The sequence below is a fragment of the Zeugodacus cucurbitae genome, chromosome 6 (assembly GCF_028554725.1).
Source record: "Zeugodacus cucurbitae isolate PBARC_wt_2022May chromosome 6, idZeuCucr1.2, whole genome shotgun sequence".
NCBI classification, from domain to species: domain Eukaryota; kingdom Metazoa; phylum Arthropoda; class Insecta; order Diptera; family Tephritidae; genus Zeugodacus; species Zeugodacus cucurbitae.
Genome location: NC_071671.1, coordinates 35,851,211 through 35,869,923, shown reverse-complemented (window position 1 = coordinate 35,869,923; position 18,713 = coordinate 35,851,211). Strand labels below are relative to the sequence as shown.

General features: G+C 37.0%; 1 protein-coding gene across 10 annotated transcripts in view; it reads right to left on the bottom strand.

Moving 5' to 3' along the window:
• The window catches only part of LOC105218986 (protein apterous), a 75,176-nt gene that overhangs the window by 12,082 nt on the left and 44,381 nt on the right, over window positions 1-18,713 (bottom strand). For 8 of the 10 annotated variants that reach the window (XM_054235145.1, XM_054235144.1, XM_054235146.1 and 5 more), the window contains 3 exons: window positions 11,865-12,067; window positions 11,581-11,800; window positions 11,195-11,334 (listed from right to left, as the gene is read on the bottom strand). In XM_054235145.1, coding sequence (XP_054091120.1) covers window positions 11,195-11,334; window positions 11,581-11,800; window positions 11,865-12,067 — 563 coding nt within the window. The remainder of the gene's footprint in view (window positions 1-11,194; window positions 11,335-11,580; window positions 11,801-11,864; window positions 12,068-18,713) is intronic. The other 2 variants (XM_054235148.1, XM_054235150.1) reach the window with 1 other exon arrangement.

Genomic DNA, 18,713 nt, shown 5'->3' with positions numbered 1-18,713 from the left:
TTGGGGTTTTCGAGAGAAAGGTTTTGTGCAAGATTTATGGTCCTCTAAACATTGGCAACGACGATTACCGCAGACGATGGAACGACAACATTGACATAGTTCAGCGAATAAAAAGACAGCGGCTGCGCTGGCTAAGTCTTGTTGTACGGATGGATGAAAACACTCCGCCTCTGAAAGTGTTCGATGCAGTACCCCCTGGAGGAAGCCGCGGAAGAGGACGACCTCCACACAAAAAGCAAAAAGGAGAAACGAGTGGCGCGCTCTGGTGGATTCGGCTATAATCGCTTAATCGCGGTTCCTACGCCAAAGATATATATACATATATATTCAATAGATTTTTAATATTATTAGTAACGAACTCATGTGCAGATACAATATATGTGTTAACATTTATTTATTTGTATATATGTATGAGTATGTATATTAAAAATATATATATGTATATATAACTTCTCTAATTTCAATCACCATAATCGAGGTAAAGAATTTTCATTAAAACATTTATTTTTCAAAAAGCTGTAAAATATAGATTTATACACAATTTTATTTATTTACATCGCTTAGAGTTTTATTTTCATAAGTTAAAATATGTAATTTTGTTGGTTGCAGTTTGCTATTATTTGGCTTAGGACGTCTGTATCCATGCCTGTTTTATATGATTTATGCAATCCATAAGTGTAATATTATATTTTTTGTTCGCTATTGCCTACTCAAAAGTTCAAGTTATGGAGATCTTCGATTTATAGAAGTTCGAGTTATGGAAGTTCCACTGTATATATAATTTACTTGAATAAAGGATGAGGACTATGTATGTATGTACATATATACATATGTATGTTCAAAGAATGTTCGTGTAACTTGTTAAGCCTATCAACGTTGTTGTTGTTTCTGTTTCCTGACTTCCGCTGTCAATCGTAAGATGAGATATTTGTGGCAAGCGTCACAGGATTTAGCTGGGATTCGATGCGATTGCACACACGTATATACTTATTGCACGTGCAACCACAAAAGCAATGGCAGGAGTTGTACTCAATGCCCCGCTGGGCACAGCTACACGCGACAACACCACTCACGGCTTCATAGCCTCTTGACTAGAAACAACTGTGTTTGTGTAATAATTGAATGTTGGTTATTAGTCGGCACTTCACCATCTATGAACATATATGTACGTATATGTATGTACATACATATACCCGTACCTAAGTAGAAAGGTGAGCACGTACTTGGAAGCACAAACTAGTAAAGGCGATGAAAAGTTATGAAACTATTTGATGTTTTTTCTCAATGTCCCGTGGTGATAATTTTAGGCTATATGTACTTGCTTTTTGCTGGATATTGTAATTATATAGGCTCCTGACATATTTACACCTCGTTTAAAGTTGTAACGGCGTGGGAATATTTGTAGATGTACATATATTCATTGCAAAATAGGCATGTAAGAATAAATATATTTATGTATATGTATTTAACGGTATACTGCATTGAAGCATTAAACTAGTTAGGAAATTGAGCACTTTCAACAAGCTCATTTCTGAAAACCAACCAACATACAGTATACTCTCGAAAAGTAAATCGATTGGTATTTTGGGTAATTTACTTTTTCGAATAATTTACTTTTCCAAATGTATACATAAATTATCTGTTTTTATAATATTAAATGCATTTTTAAACTTAAAAAATTCATTCATTTATTTGCTTCAATAAAATATATGGATTTATATGAAAAACATATTTACATTTACATACATACATATGTATTTACTATGAAGAGAAGAAATCTTGAATATTCTTTTGTTTTTTTTCTTTTGCAATATATTTTCTGACCATTTTTGTACGACAATTCAAAAAGTCTGACACCTGATTTGCATCGTTTTCATTTTTAAACCAGTGGATCAAGTAGGAGAGTTTATTTACTAAAAAGACGCGATAAACAAGAGAGTAAGTGTTTTTGCAACATCGTAAAAAACGCTGCTTGCTTCGTTTCGAATTTTTTATCACACTCTCTGAAAAGTAAATTAAAAAATTTACTTTTTCAAGGTGCGTGTGTAATCTTAAAGGTGATTAACTTTTCCGCGATTATTTACTTTCTGAGAATTTACTTTTCGAGAGTATACTGTATTTATAAAAGTATTTCACAATTTTCTGGTGGATCATTGCATTAGATCAACCAGACATTTATTGCTATTGAAATGGTATTTAATGTTCAGATGACAATTTTATATTAGTGGAGCAACGATGACTAAAAATACGTGTTGTTTGTATAGAAATATGTTAAATATGCGGCGATTGACTAATTGGTTTTGTGGTTCATTCTAGTTTTTCAGTGGTATATGATTAGTTTCATTAACTGATCAAATATAATGCAGGAGGATATGTTTATATTTCTAGACATCATATTTTATTTGTATGGGCACGCTCTTCTTTGGCTAATATGTCAATTGCAGAATTGCCTATAACAAGAGGCTTTGTAAAGTTACTCTGTTATATGTATGTTTGTATTTCTCTTTAGATGGGAACATTCTGCACCCAATTACCGATTTTGTACGCATCCAAAATTTAGTTTGTTCGTAAATAAATCAAGTGTGCCACCTTATTTGGACATCAAGCAAACAGTAGCGCTTGAATACCTTGTTTACATAATATACTCGTTTTATAATTTATGAATGCACAAAAATTAATGGGCTCTTCAATAAAGCGCTTGTGGTTGCCCTGAGAATCAACGCTCAGCCCAAAGAGGAAACAATTAAATTTGAATATACGTATGTACTGTCGTAATACATTTAAAACCGTTTGGTTAATATTAATGCTCATTCCAGCCAAGAATTTTTGTTACTTTTAATATTAAATGGCCATGGTTGGGTAAACTTTACATCCACAGGCAAAAGAGCTCTTTCTAGATAAGTCATAAGTTTAATTCATATTGTATACATTTATACATATAACCATCATGTACAATGATTGTTTTAAATTTCACATTTCAGCGTACATAAGTAGTTACATATTTATCTACTTAAGTATTAACCGTGTGAAAAGTGCAAAGAATTTTTTTTAATGCACAAAAATTATGATGAAAGTGATCACCTTAAATAGAAGTCTCTCTTTTTAATATAGAGAAATGGATTTCTCAAATTTTCACAAGATGCGTACAATAGTGTGCTTATTATCAAATTTACATTCTCTTGATAATATCAATTAAACATATTAACAATTTGAGAGACAGAATATTTATCACTTTAGAAACTTATTTTCTGAAGAATTTAATTGCACAAATCACAAAATTTTTATTTATTCATCAGAATAGATGTAATTCTTTTAAAAGTAATCTTGCTCGGAATAACATTTTCAAGATCGTAGCTAAAATTAGAGGTTGAAATGTTTTTGGTTTATAACATATATGTAGTAACTATGTTCAAATGCAAAATACGAAGGCGCTCATAATCATTGACCATTTATTTATCACATACACTTGATCAATTGGGAAGGGAATGTTCTTCAGTTCTACACTTTGCGCATAACAGAGTCATATAAGTCAGAATATGATAATGTATTATTTTCAAATAAAAGTTATAACCATGTTTTAAAATTTTTTATTACTGTTCAGAACGTAAGGTAATGAAATTGATCTTGATAGCTGGGCACATCGTACTCATACATGCTGGTCTCTTGCTCTACATACATACAAACAAACAAAGTATGCATTTAACTGATACATATGCTATGCACAGAGTACACGAACAGTTGGGGGGTTGTGAATATATTTTATGATTATTTCATCAAAACAACTGAAAAAATGCAACCAAGAAACAGATAAAAAAGTAATGGGTGTAGGTAAATACTAGCCACTGGACCGGCGTGCTGCTTTTCAATGCATTCCCTTGAATTTACTTCATAACTATGCTTTACCATTTATATTACGCTGGAAAGGTTGTTTATGGAAGCAAAGAATACATATGTATATAAATATATAGAAAACATATGTATATATATGTATATAAATATATATATATATATATATATATATATGTATATGACTGTAACCTAATGCATCTTTATTTAATACACTGAAAGAAAAACAATTTTTTCAAGGGGATGGTGATTTTTTACCAAAAAATATAACGGAATATGCCTAGTTATATCGATTATATGAGGCTATACTTTCCGCTGATGTTTATTTTTGATATTTTTGGTCACAAATAATCGTTAATCGTGAAACCCTATCCTTACATGTCTTGTGTTCCTTGCCACTTTGAGAAAGTGGGTATTGCAGTTGACTGAAGCCGGATCAATGCCTTGAAAAGCAATGAAGTACATACTATAAATTAGGATATAAAATTCGGTCCATAATGGAACTGTGATACAAAAACATTCAAATTGGGGTGGCCCCATTAGCTAATAGGTTAATTGTACATATTTATACAAACTACTAAATCTATATCAACCAGATATCAAAAATTAGTAGCTTAGTGCTTATATATGATCTAAACAAGAAAAAACGTGAACTTCGACTGTACCGAAGCTAATATACCCTTCACAGGTGCATTTCTTTTAGTAAACAAATCTAAAGTGTGTTTAAACAAATCTAAAGACGTACGAAAAAGTAAGTAAAAAAAAGAAAACATTTTACTAATTCTTTTTAGCCGGGTTGTTTGCTAGAAACATTAAGGTTATATAGTTAACCGATCTGAACAATTTCTTCGGAGATTATATTATTACCTTAAGCAGTAATCCATGTCAAATTTCGTGAAGATACCACGTCAAATGCGAAAATTTTCCATACAAGCCATTGATTCCAATCGTTCGGTTTGTATGACAGCTATATGCTATAGTGAACCGATCTGAACAATTTTTTCGGAGATTAAATTATCTTTATGAACAATAACTCACACCAAATTTCGTGAAGATATGTAGTAAAATGCGGAAGTTTTCCATACAAGCCCTTGATTCCAGTCGTTCAGTTTGTATGACAGCTATATGCTATAGTGAACCGATCTGAACAAATTTTCGGAGATTAAATTTTTTCTATGAGCAATAATTCGCACCAAATTTCGTGAAGATATGTAGTAAAATGTGGAAGTTTTCCATACAAGCCCTTGATTCCGATCGTTCAGTTTGTATGGCAGCTATATGATATAGTGGTCCGATATCGGCAGTTCCGACAAATGAGCAGCTTCTTGAAGAGAAAATAATATCTGCAAAATTTCAAAACTATATCTTAAAAACTGAAGAACTAGTTCGTATATATACAGACAGACAGACGGACCTACGGACAGACAGACGGACATGGCTAAATCGACTCAGTTCAACATACTGATCATTTATATATATACTTTATAGGGCCTCCGACGGTTCCTTCTGGGTGTTTCAAACTTCGTGACAAACTTAATATACCCTGTTCAGGGTATAAATATAGGTAAATCTCTGAGATATACAGAGCGCGTATTTTCGTGTTTATAATGTCTACTGGTACAAAATTGTGTAAACAGTCATTACCTCCCCTTTTTCTCATTTACCTAAGAAACATATTTCGAAACTTCTTGTTGACTTTATACGGGAATTCGACAATATGTACGATATCTTAGAAAAATTAAGTGAACGTATAATCTTGGACATAATACCAACATTTGTGAAATCGGTCTACGAATTACCTTAGTCCCAAATGAAGCTCTAAGAAAACTTAGAGGTGGTGGTCGCGATACTTTCCCTTTGGGATATAGAGACCCCATTGCCTGACTCCTTAATCCCGCAATCGCGTGACATTCCAGGAGTAAATGTCAGGTGTTTCCACTTCCAAATCACCGAATCTGCGAAGGCGGAGTTATAGTTCCTGTCCATTATTACTTCAACACATTTGTCAATAGCATAGATCTCAAATTGAAAGATACTGGGAAAATGTTCCATGGGCATACGTGGTCACGTGAGCCCGGCACCTAGGAATCTTCCCAATCCCTTTTATTATTCAACGCTATCTTGAATCTTCTTTCAAAGTGCACCTTTTTGGTAATGTCGTCCCTTGGAAGGAGAGCCATTGGAAGTTTTCTCCCTATGATCCAGAATTGTCGGGCGTTTACCATCTTGCTGCTACCTGGTCCTAGTCTCGTCAGGGTCAGTAAAGTACAGTTTGCGGTAGAGCCAACCATTATGTCGAGTGGGTTTAGGTTTAGGATTGCCTCCATTGCTGCGGTCGGACACGTTCGCATACCACCAGTGATGCATACACAGTTTTGTCAACGGTGTATCTGCTGTTGACAGGGAGATCCTAGATACCCAAGCCACCGCTCCATAAGAGGTTATGGACCTGATAATCGTGGTGTACATCACGCGCAGTATGTACGGGTTGCAGCCCCAAAATTATTTACACATCGGACGTTTTTTAAGTTTCACACAAAAAGCATTCGCTTGTTGTTGTTGTCGCAGGGTAACAAAATGCTATGTTGTTATAAACCTTGATCTATTCCTGAGCGAATGAAGTCAGTTTGGCTAGAATAGCTAGAAATATGGCGGAGAAATACGAAAATGAACTGAAGACTGGCAGTAGTCAAAAGTATTTACACACGGCGATTTAGCTTTTATCCTTGGATTTGGTTTAAGCAAGAGTAGTAATTGAATTCTATTGCATTCATAACAGCCTAACTTAGCCTTAAAATATAAAAAATGGTAAATAAAATGCAGAAAACAAAGGAATTATCGGACGAAGCGGAAACTTGTGATAACTCAAAGAGAATGCAGAAGATTAGTAGGAACTGTCATACAAAATCCCACAATTAGTCCTGTTAATATTGCAGCAGCTTCGAATCAGCATATTGCACGAACAGTAAATGATGCTACACTGCTCAGGACATTAAAGAAGTTAACATAAATACCTGACGTTTGGCAAAAATTGGTCAATTTGGTCAATATTTCCGAAAATAAAAAAACGATATGCCAGTCATTTGCCTTAAAGTAGATCCTGCATTTACCACGTGAAAATAAGAAATATGCAGTTTAGGCGCTAAACAGAGTCGGAGGTGTTGATTTTTGGGGAAGTTTTCCTTACTTAACTTTTGGAGATTTGCTACTAATTTAGGGACCCTACATCATCCGGTTATATCAAAATTCACATGACCATGCCATTGTAGTGGTTAGTCGGCCTTTTCCAACTATTGACTACATTTTACAACAGGACAATGCTCCATTTCATGAAGGATATTTACCTACAAAAGTTTTAAATGAAGCAAATCAAGTTGACCTTCGCAAGCCCTGATCAAAACTTTAGTCAAAATGTTTGGTCTTTCATTAAATAATTGATATAATAAAGGAAAACGCCGAAATTACCGACATTTGGTCGAAATTAACTGTTAACTTAGCGCACAATTGTGTTGAATCAATTCGGACCATAAAGCAGGCTGTTATTGATGCCAATGGTAACCAATTATGAATTTATCGCCTTAGAATAGGAACTTATACTGAACATTAAAATTTTAAAGTTATCATTAAATAAGAACAGGATAATAGAGTTCAAGTTGTGTGTAAATACTTTTGACTACTGCGAGTCTTCAGTGCATTTGCATATTTCTCCGCCATATTTCTAGCTATTCTAGCCAAACTGACTTCATTCGCTCAAGAATAGATCAAGGTTTACAACAACATAGCACTTTGTTACCCTGCGACAACAACAACAACAAGCGATTGCTTTTTGTGTGAAACTTAAAAAAAACGTCCGATGTGTGAATAATTTTGACTACCTCTGTATGTAAATCATAAAGCAGTTTGCTAGTTTCTGGTTGACTTTATATCGTATATAAATGTCAATATATGAACTTATGTATATGTTAGTGAAATTAAGGAAATCGTTTTTTGGCCGCAATGTGACTTAGCGTTATATATGAATGAAATCTGTCCATAATATAGTTATTTTTGTGTGTGTCAGGTTTGCTTTAATATTATACTTAGAATATAAAATAAAATATAGTAAAGAATCATTGTAATCATTCATTAATGATTTGGTAAAAAGAGTTTGCTCTACAAAAGAAAATATAATTACAATAACAATAAGTGTTAGATAGTTAAATAACGTTTGTGACGATTTCGAACGACTGTTATTGTTTAAGGTGTACGTAAACACACCTGTGTGCCAAAATATTACAGGATATATTATATGAAAGGTATCTGAGTTCGTATATACAAATTTGTACGATATATATACTCATGATCAGAGTTAAAATAAATTTATATGCGTGTATACAAAAGTTAATACCCCGAAGTTAACTAAAATATTTGTATTCTACTTCATAACTATTATGAACCACAAGCCAGACTAGTCACCCAACTGTCTCTATAGAAACCACGGTGACATTTCGCATGTTGATGCCCTATGTTCAGATCTGCAGTATAAATGTGCCAATAAATTAATTCTAAAAGATCAAAATAACAAAAGTCGCCAAAAAGATAAAAATAACATCGTTAAACATTCACTTTTTCTGAACAAAAATATAATAAACAAAGAGAAATTAAATATTGCGAATTGACAAATGTTACCGTCAGCTATATATACCTATGTGTATATACATATGTAAGAAGCTTTTCTGATAAGCATAATTTCATTTAAGAAGTTCTAGACGTCAACTAGTACGTTTCCTTACGAACGTGGTGCTTTACTGCAGGGTACATACATACATACTATGTGTACGAAAATCAGCGCCCACTTGATTGATAATATAAAACACGCACTTGCGCTGTTGCACCAAGTGGAGCGAAGCGAAATGGTGCAGATCAGACCAGATCATGGCACATGCCCCAAAGTGATATTTATGTGTGTATATTCACATGTTTATACTCTCATGTTGTGTTTAGGAATAGTAAGTAGGCATACGTATAAATAAAGATATGTGTGTGTATGTATATGCTTGTATGTATCTGTATGGTAAGTATGAATGCTTTTGGAATTATCGCTGTTCACAGTTGGGTATTTTTGAATTATAGAGCGGTAATAAATGTCACGAGAATCATTTAGGAGGAAATACGAGTGATGAGCATGACTTGCCAAATTTATTACTCCATTGAAGAAACACAAGCATTTGAATAATAAACATTTTGATTTACGTTGCCGCTAAGTCCATCAATCCGTAGCGAGGGTGATACGCCTATGTTTTTGATTGAGCGTTGTGAAACATGGGATCCGAAATATGTTCCTACATATGTATGTACATATGTAGCATGAGCCAACTACAGCTACAACTAGACCTACTTACATACATTCGTAGGCATTATATTGTATAAGTAAGAGGCATTTGATGTATGCTCGATTCTTCATAATGGGAGTCTATCCGAAAATATCAAATACAAATCTATAGGCTCATAGCGAAACAGGTATCTATATGAAATTATATTTAAGAGAATGCGTTTCATGTTACTTCCTGATATCATATTTAGTATTAACTAATAATAAGAGATTAGTTGCCTGTGCGCCAATTTCGCGTGCTTTGTGTAAATTATTATTGCCATTCGTGGAAAAGTAGGAACTGTTTGGCCCTTCAAAGCCAGGCTGTTAGCACCGGTCACAAAGCGGCTGTGCCGATGAACTTGTGAAAGTAAGACGGTGGCAAGCGGTAGGTGGGACAGAGCGCTTGACAGATTGCACACGCATCAGTTGCCGAGCAAATTAATGTCTTCGTTGCGCTCTGCTTGGCGCACCGCTGCCGAAACAAATGTAAGCAACATTTCTACTCAGTACAGAGTGTACGGGTATTTACATATGTATATGACCATACATATGTACATACATACGAGTATGTACGACTGGGCGCTGTTGAAAGCTGCGCTTGCACTGCTTGTGAATGAGTTCATACTTTTGGCATAGAAATTTATTTCGCGTGTTTGAGAACAATTTCATAGACTCTGTGTTGGCATGCAGTTCCACTGTTTATCAGCAAATCATCAAGAAAGTGGCAAAAAGAACAAATGCACAGGTTTGCAAAATTGCATCGGGAATATTTGCTTGCCTTAGTTCAGAAGCGCATATTACAATCAATACATATACTGAAAAGAATTCGAATCGAGAAAGAATTTAATTTATATGCATGTACATATGTTATGTATATACAAAACTTTACTGTTATTTAAAAATTTGATATTTCAGGGTGAAGTGTTGTCAATAAAGTTGGTACGTACCGAGTCGCAAGTGTTTAATAATTTTTTATTTTCCATTCGCAAAATAATTATAATAAATGTGAGCTTTATTTTCATATCTCTTTTCGAGTCGAAATATTGAAAATATTACAGAAATTATTCAAATTCTCCGAATTGCCCTGGTTGGCACTATGGCTAATAAGACCTTACTGGCCCTAACAAGGCCAGGTTTAGGAAACAGCAGGACGTTAAGCGCCCGGCAATTTGATATCATCGGAAGGAAGCTTCCAACGACTCTCCTCCCGAGGGACGATATCATCAAAAGGGTTCATCTTGTGAGACGATTTAAAACAGTTATGTCCAATAAAAGGGAATGGGAGGACTCAACTCTCAATGAACTCATACGCAGAAGCACACAACAATGGTACACAGACGGATCAAAGACAGCAGTTGGTATAGGCGCCGGAATAACGGGGCCACGCCTGAAGCTGTCTTTATCCATGTGCCAATTCCCCAGCATCTTCCAAGCTGAAGTCTATGCCATTACCAAGTGTGCAGAGGTAATATTGGTCAGGGGCTACCATAATGAGCGCATAGCCATTATCAGCGATAGCCAAGCAGCTCTCCAGGCATTATCATCCTTCGAGGTGGACTCGGACAGAAGCACACAACAATGGTACACAGACGGATCAAAGACAGCAGTTGGTATAGGCGCCGGAATAACGGGGCCACGCCTGAAGCTGTCTTTATCCATGTGCCAATTCCCCAGCATCTTCCAAGCTGAAGTCTATGCCATTACCAAGTGTGCAGAGGTAATATTGGACAGGGGCTACCATAATGAGCGCATAGCCATTATCAGCGATAGCCAAGCAGCTTTCCAGGCATTATCATCCTTCGAGGGGGTGCTGTGATAACTGGAGAGGGCACAATAGACCTTAGGTCGCGGTGCAATCCTCACTATATAATCTAATCTAATCTAAGAATACATTAATCCCCGCTTAAGTGCCACTGCTAACGATGTAACACTTTTGAGGCACTAAACCGGGGAAGGCGAATTTTCATATTAATTTTGGCTTGTTAATACATTTACCTATAATAGTCATTCTTGCAGTAAATGTTTCCATCTCGCGAATAACAGGACGATTCTCGGTCTAACGGTAGTCGGCAAGCATGACATTGTAAACAATTGATATGCCATCGTTTATCAACTGCAGAGAGGTAGAAACGATCCTGCAATGAAGAATTTTGGAAGTTTAAAGACACTTGCGTATTTAATAATCTTTCGATTTTACATTTACAGTAAATATACATAGTATATGTATGTATTTAATGTAGGAATCACACTCGCACTTTTTTATTACAACAACAGTACAACTGCATCGAGCAAAAACATTTGTACGTCTTTGATATACATAATTTGCTGCTTTTATCTAAAAAATTGTACTAGCGTATATATGGAACGTTCAGTGGTATTACCTGTATGAATCGACCGCAACCAGCGCAATCTTCTAGGTTTCGAGGCAGATTTGGTGTTTCATTTGTGGAGTCCGGGCTACTTGGTGGGCCGAATGGCTCCGTTTTAAAGGATATTCTCGAGGTAGTTTCCTCATTCACTTCCAAGCAGTCAGGCCGCGCTCGACTTAGTACGTATTTTAGTGCAGTTTCGCTAAATAGTGTGCGGTCAGCGACCTCATAGCTAACGGAAAAATGGTAAAAAATATATATACTTAATTGAGAACTATTTTTGTATGAGTATAAACCTTTTAAATGGCTCATTAAACGTCGAGCTATAAGGCTTTGTATTGTGGTCACAAAGTTCTGGACAGGAAGAGCAGGATCGATAAAGTAGACGATTGTTATTTACACCTGCAGCACTGCCGCAATGAGTGCTCCCTTGATGTGCTACAGGTGGGGTTGGACTTTTTTCTCTCGCACCTGGCCCAAGAAATCTTGCGCTCTGCTGCTGCAATTTCAAAATACATATATTAAACCATCGATAAATGAACGACTGATAAATCTATTTACACTAACTAGGCGTAGAAAAATACTTGACATAATATTCCTGATAAAACTAATGAATGGTTTACTTTGTAGTACATTACTTTTGTTTATTAAAATTTTTTTATTTTTTAAATCTTCTATTTTTTAAATCTTTGAGTTAAGCGAACCATTCCGCCGTATATGTCAGGATTTTAATTCTCATTCCAGCACATTTGCTCTATCTGGATCACTCTCTAGCATTAAAAACTATTCTTATCTTAATAATATTATTTTACGTAATTCTAAATCTTAGCTCTTGAATATTTGTGCTGTTCGACACTAAAAAAACTCATGCCTTTCATGCCTCGCGTCGGTTGGGCGGGAGGAGGTTAATCATTGAATTTATTATCATTATCATAATAGAAATATTTCAGTTAAATCTGATATATAATAATAAAAGGCAAAGGCATTTTTCGTTGTAATTGTATAACTTAAGAACGGTTTCACCGATTCAAATCAATGTTTCGGCTCTGTTCGGACTATTGAGTAGACGGTTTATGTGAAGTTTGAACAAAATCGGCGGAGCGGTTCTTCATTTATCTATATACATATTGCAGTTCGTTAGTCTCCCTAAAACTCGATAACGGCTGAGCCGATTTGGATAATTTTAGTCCTGAAATGTTTGTGGAGATCTAGGGAAGGTTTGAAAGGTGAGAAAAGTTAGAATAATTGCTGGGAAAACTCTAAGAACAGCCTTTTCGTTTTTCCCATAAATGCTGTGACGAACAAAATTATTGGCACAGCAAGATACCTTGACTTTAGCACTATTTTTTACCACTTATAAAATAAGTTTTGAATACCAAAAAATCCTTAGTTCGGATTATCTATTATATTTCCTTTAATTCATTTAATTACCCCTAATATTTACATAATGGTAGTTATAAAACAGAAAAAGTACCATAAAATTATGCTATTTCGTTTAATTTTTTTTAATTATGGTAACTCTTTTTTAAAGTACCGTTATGTAGACATAAACACATGTGTTGTTGTAAAAAATCAAACTTCAAAAATCAGTGCGCCTTTATTTTATAGTTAAAATTTGCTTTACATTTATTAAAATGGGCAGCAAAAAATGTGCAACCATCGAATCTCAGCGGAAAATAATATTATAATTGCATAATCAGGGTAAATCGTACGCTGAGATTGGTGAAATGATGGACAGAAGCCGATATACCATACGGAGTATTATTCAACCTTTTAGAGGTACTGCATCTTTGCAAAGCGAAAAACGAACAGGGAGGCCCACGGCTTTAAGTGATCGCGAACGTAGCCAAATAGTACCATTAAGTAAATATGAGAGATAATTAAATGAATTAAAGGAAATATAATTGATAATTACTCGCCCTAACTAAATTTTTTTTTGTATCCAAAATTTATTATATATGTGGTAAAAAACAGTGCCAGTCAAAGTGTTGGGTGTGAGATTACTTTTTTTTTGATATTTTGAAGGTTGTCATTGTTGCTTTGTTAAGAAATTTATTGAAGTTTTATTGAAATAATTTGATAATTGTATTTGATTTGAATTAATAAAATTGTAAAATTCCAAAACGAGACTTTTTATACTCTCGCAACCAAGTTGCTACAGAGAGTATTATAGTTTTGTTCAAATAACGGTTGTTTGTAACACCCAAAACTAAACGAGTTAGATATAGGGTTATATATACTAAAGTGATCATCATCTCCTAAACTACCTTTTTTCAGGCATTTCCTTATATAGTCCAAAACCACGCCCACCTCCCATACAAAGGTTATGTTGAAAACGACTAAAAATGCTTTAATTCAGTAAGGGAAAACACCAGAAACCTTAAATTTCATTATAAATAAAGGGCAGAAGTATGTAAAATGTTAAGTGGGTGTGGCTCCGCCCACTTATGGGTCAAAAACCATATCTCCGAAACTACTCGACCAATATCAATGAAATTTGGTTTGTAATATTTTCCTTAAATCCCAATGATATGTTGTGAAAATAGGCCAATTCGGTTTACAACCACGCCTACTTCCTATATACTAGAACTTTGATGTCGACCTGAATAGTTTACTTTCCAATATGTAAAGTAAGCACTAGTGAAGATATCGGAACAGAACTTTGCGTAAATACTGCATTTATAGTGTGGTAGCTCCTTTATAAAATCGGACCATAGGTTTTCAAGGCCCTATATATCGAACATGAGGACCTCGGTGCTTTTAACCTAATATTAGGGTTTCCTTTCTTTCTTTCAATGGACTTTACACCATATATATGACGAATATGTGGGTCAAATTGTCTATTATATAATATTAAATAAATAAATTGCGAGAGTATAAAATGTTCGGTCACAACCGAACTTAGCCCTTCCTTACTTGTTTCCATATAGATTTTTTTTTCTATCTATCTATCAAAGAATAAAAAATAAAATAATTCGATAAATTCAGAAAGTGGCAAGAGACAACAGAGTATTCAGAGTTGCAAATGAACGATGACATGACTAAAATGAAACATTGGTGTTGACTGAAGATTTGTTTTTGATTATGAGTGGCAAACTATTGACTGAAATTCATATGCCAGCGCCAAATCGTCCAATCAGAAATGTACCGAATCGTAAATTGGAATGTGAGCGTGCATACGACAGAATAACTTGGGAACAACCGAAGAGGATGGCTGAGACGCTGCGGTAAGTTGGCTAAATTATATCTAAGTTTGTATTATAATTACTTCTTTTTAGAAATAAATCTCTTTTATGATCTATCGTAAATCTAATTAAACTCGCCAGACAGGGAATCGAGACATCTTTATTTCGCAATCTGTTACATTCAATTGTTGCCGCCGTCTTGAATGTAAAAGGCCGATCTTTACTTCGCTGATGTAAGCGAAATAACTTTAATTCGAATTCCTTTGCATTCAATGCTGCCACCATCTTGAACGCAAAGAGTCATCTTTACTTGCGATGTTAGTGAAATAACTTATTTCGGAATCTATTGCAGTCAATTGTTGCCGTCATCTTAAATGTAAAGAGCCGATCTGCATTTGCCGTTGCTATGAAATAACTTCTTTCACACATCTTTATATCGCATTCAATTGTTGCCGCCGTCTTGAATACAAATGCCGAATACATTGCCGTAACTCCTGTGCCAATTGGAGTATACAATTTACAAGCAAAGTCCTACCATCTTTGTACCAGAGGCTCGTTGTGGATTACTTGACCACGTGCCGCCATTGTGACACAACGTAAAAACGCTTCTACGCCGTCAAACGGGACGCCATCTCTGTAACACGTATATAACGATTATAACCAAGTTATATTGTTTCATATATATATATATTTATTGCCAAAAGGGAAGATATCCCATTAATTTGTAACCGACATCTTAGTCGAAGAAATATTTGTCATTAAGATTATTTAGTTATTTGTTTGCCGCCACCATATTAACCGCATTTACGTCAACGCATACGTATAGCCAATGTCTTCAATAGAGGACTAATTTACCGACTTTGACCGCTACAGCCTCTTCGTTAGGAACTACACCTTCAATTTCATCACCGCCGCAGAAAACTGTCAACCATATGCCAGACAGTTCATATTTTCTTTCGTTGCCGAGGAAAATTCAAGATTTGTCGAACTTGGATGGATGTGTAGAAGACTGGCCTATGTTTGCCGCCGCCTTCGAACATCAACTGCAACATACAACTATACGAATATCGAGAATAACCAACGTCTCCAGAGGTGCTTGCAAGGTGAGGCCAGAGAGTCAGTGCACTCACTTGTAATTCATCCCTGCCATTAAGGACATGCTGAGATTTCGATTCGGACGCCCAGAATTGCTGATCAGAAGTCAGTTACGCCAAGTACGTGAGATGCCCTACATATCGGAATCTTTGTGTCGACAAAATAATTCCGTTTTCCGTCAAAGTGATGAATTTAGCCGTGTTTCTGCAAACCATAAATGGTCAGCATCATCTTTGTAATCCAACGTTGATGGAGGAGCTTGTGGGGAAATTACCCATGAGCAAGAAACTCGAATGGGCCAGAACCTCATCGACGATACAGCCGTATCCGACAATTAGAGGTTTTAGTACGTGGGTTAGTGGAGTGGCAGATCTGATATGTACAGTACAAGACAGTCGCCCAAATGAACACAAGCGACGTGTCCTCCTTCAAGCCGCCGCCGCTAATACTCGTGAAATTACACGCCGTGGTGGACACTACATGTCCTACATTGCGGAACATTTAAGTCGTTAAGAGTTCAAGAGAGATGGAGGAAAGCTAAGCTACTTCGATTATGTTTCTCCTGCCTGTTGGGCGTGATTGTACCTGCAACAGTACAGCACCGCAGAAGACTTGTTAAGAATCGGAAATAGGCAAATTCCGGTTGATACTTCCAATGGTTTGATATCAATTCCATCTGCCATTGGTCAATTCACTTCAACGAAAGATGAACTCATCGCGAATTTTTTTTTTGTTCGAACATTACCCAAAAGTAACTCCCCAATGAAAACAAACACCGAGCCTCGGATGAGAAACCCCCCTTTTGATGACGACCCCTGCAAACGTACTAAGGATCATGATTTGAGGGCACGCACCTGGAATGTCCGGACTCTTAATTGGGAAGGTGCCTCTGCCCAGCTGGTTGATGTCCTCATACAACTAAAGGCTGACATCACCGCCGTCCAAGAAGTGCGATGGACGGGACAAGGACGGAAGAAGGTGGCATTCACCCCGGTGGATGAACGTCTTGCCACAATCCGTATCAAAGCGAGGTTCTTCAACATATCGCTGATTTGCGCCCACGCCCCAACGGAAGAGAAGGACGATGTGACCAAAGATGCTTTCTATGAGCGCCTAGAACGCACCTATGAGCGCTGCCCCCGCCACGATGTCAAAATCGTGCTTGGCGATTTTAACGCCAGGGTGGGTAAAGAAGGTGTCTTTGGCACAACAGTCGGAAAATTCACCCTCCATGACGAAACATCGCCAAACGGCCTGAGGCTGATCGACTTCGCTGGGGCCCGAAATATGTATTGTCTGTAGTACCAGATTCCAGCATAAAAAAAATCATCAAGCAACGTGGCTGTCCCCTGATCGAAACACGCGCAATCAAATGGATCACGTTGTGAAGACGGCCTCTGTGCAGCAAAGAACGCCCGTCAACAAACACAAGGAAGGTTCGACGTCGAAAAGCTGCAATCGCAACAGACAGCCACGAAATACTCTACTCGACTTGCACTCCTGCTCTCTGAGAGCACTCATCAGCATCTCGGTATAAGGGAACTGTGGAACGGCATCTCAAACTCACTGCGTACCGCTGCAGCCGAAACAATTGGTTTTCGGCAACGACAAAAAACAAGCTGGTACGATGAGGAGTGCCGTCTCGCAGCGGAGAGAAAACAGACTGCCTACCTCGCAACGTTGCAAACGACCACAACACGTGCGGGATGGGATAGATATCGAGAACTGAAGAGGGAAGCGAGACGCATTTGCAGACGTAAAAAGAAAGAGGCCGAAATGCGTGAGTATGAAAAGCTTGAAAAGCTGGCCGACATGGGTAATGCTCGAAAATTTTATGAAAAGATGAGGCGATTAACAGAAGGTTTCAAGACCGGAGCATTATCATGTAGGTACCGAGAAGGTAATCTGGTAATGGATGTCCAGAGCACACTGGGGTTATGGAGGGAACACTTCTCCGACCTGCTCAATGGCAGTGAAAGTACAACAACAGGAGATGGCGAACCCGATTCCCCAATCGATGACGATGGAATAGATGTTCCATTACCCGACCATGAAGAAATTCGAATAGCAATTACCCGCTTGAAGAACAACAAAGCGGCGGGGGCCGATGGATTACCGGCCGAGCTATTCAAATACGGCGGCGTAGAACTGATAAGGTGCATGCATCAGCTTCTTTGTAGAATATGGTCGGAAGAAAGCATGCCTGACGATTGGAATCTTAGTGTGCTCTGCCCAATCCATAAGAAGGGAGACCCCACAATCTGCGTCAACTACCGTGGTATAAGTCTCCTCAATATCGCATATAAGGTTTTGTCGAGCGTATTGTGTGAAAGACTAAAGCCCACCGTCAACGAACTGATTGGACCTTATCAGTGTGGCTTTAGACCTGGAAAATCCACAATGGACCAGATATTCACCATGCGCCAAATCTTGGAAAAGACCCGAGAGAGAAGAATCGATACTCACCATCTTTTTATCGATTTTAAAGCTGCCTTCGATAGCACGAAAAGGAGCTGCCTTTATGCCGCGATGTCTGAATTTGGTATCCCTGCAAAACTAATACGGCTATGTAAGCTGACGTTGAGCAACACCAAAAGCTCCGTCAGGATCGGGAAGGACCTCTCCGAGCCGTTCGATACCAAACGAGGCTTCAGACAGGGTGACTCACTATCGTGCGACTTCTTCAATCTATTGCTGGAAAAAATAATACGAGCTGCAGAACTAAATAGTGAGGGTACAATCTTCTACAAGACTGGCGTATGCCGATGATATTGATATCATCGGAAGCAACAACCGCGCCGTTTGTTCTGCGTTTTCCAGACTAGATAAAGAAGCGAAGCGTATGGGTCTGGTGGTGAATGAGGA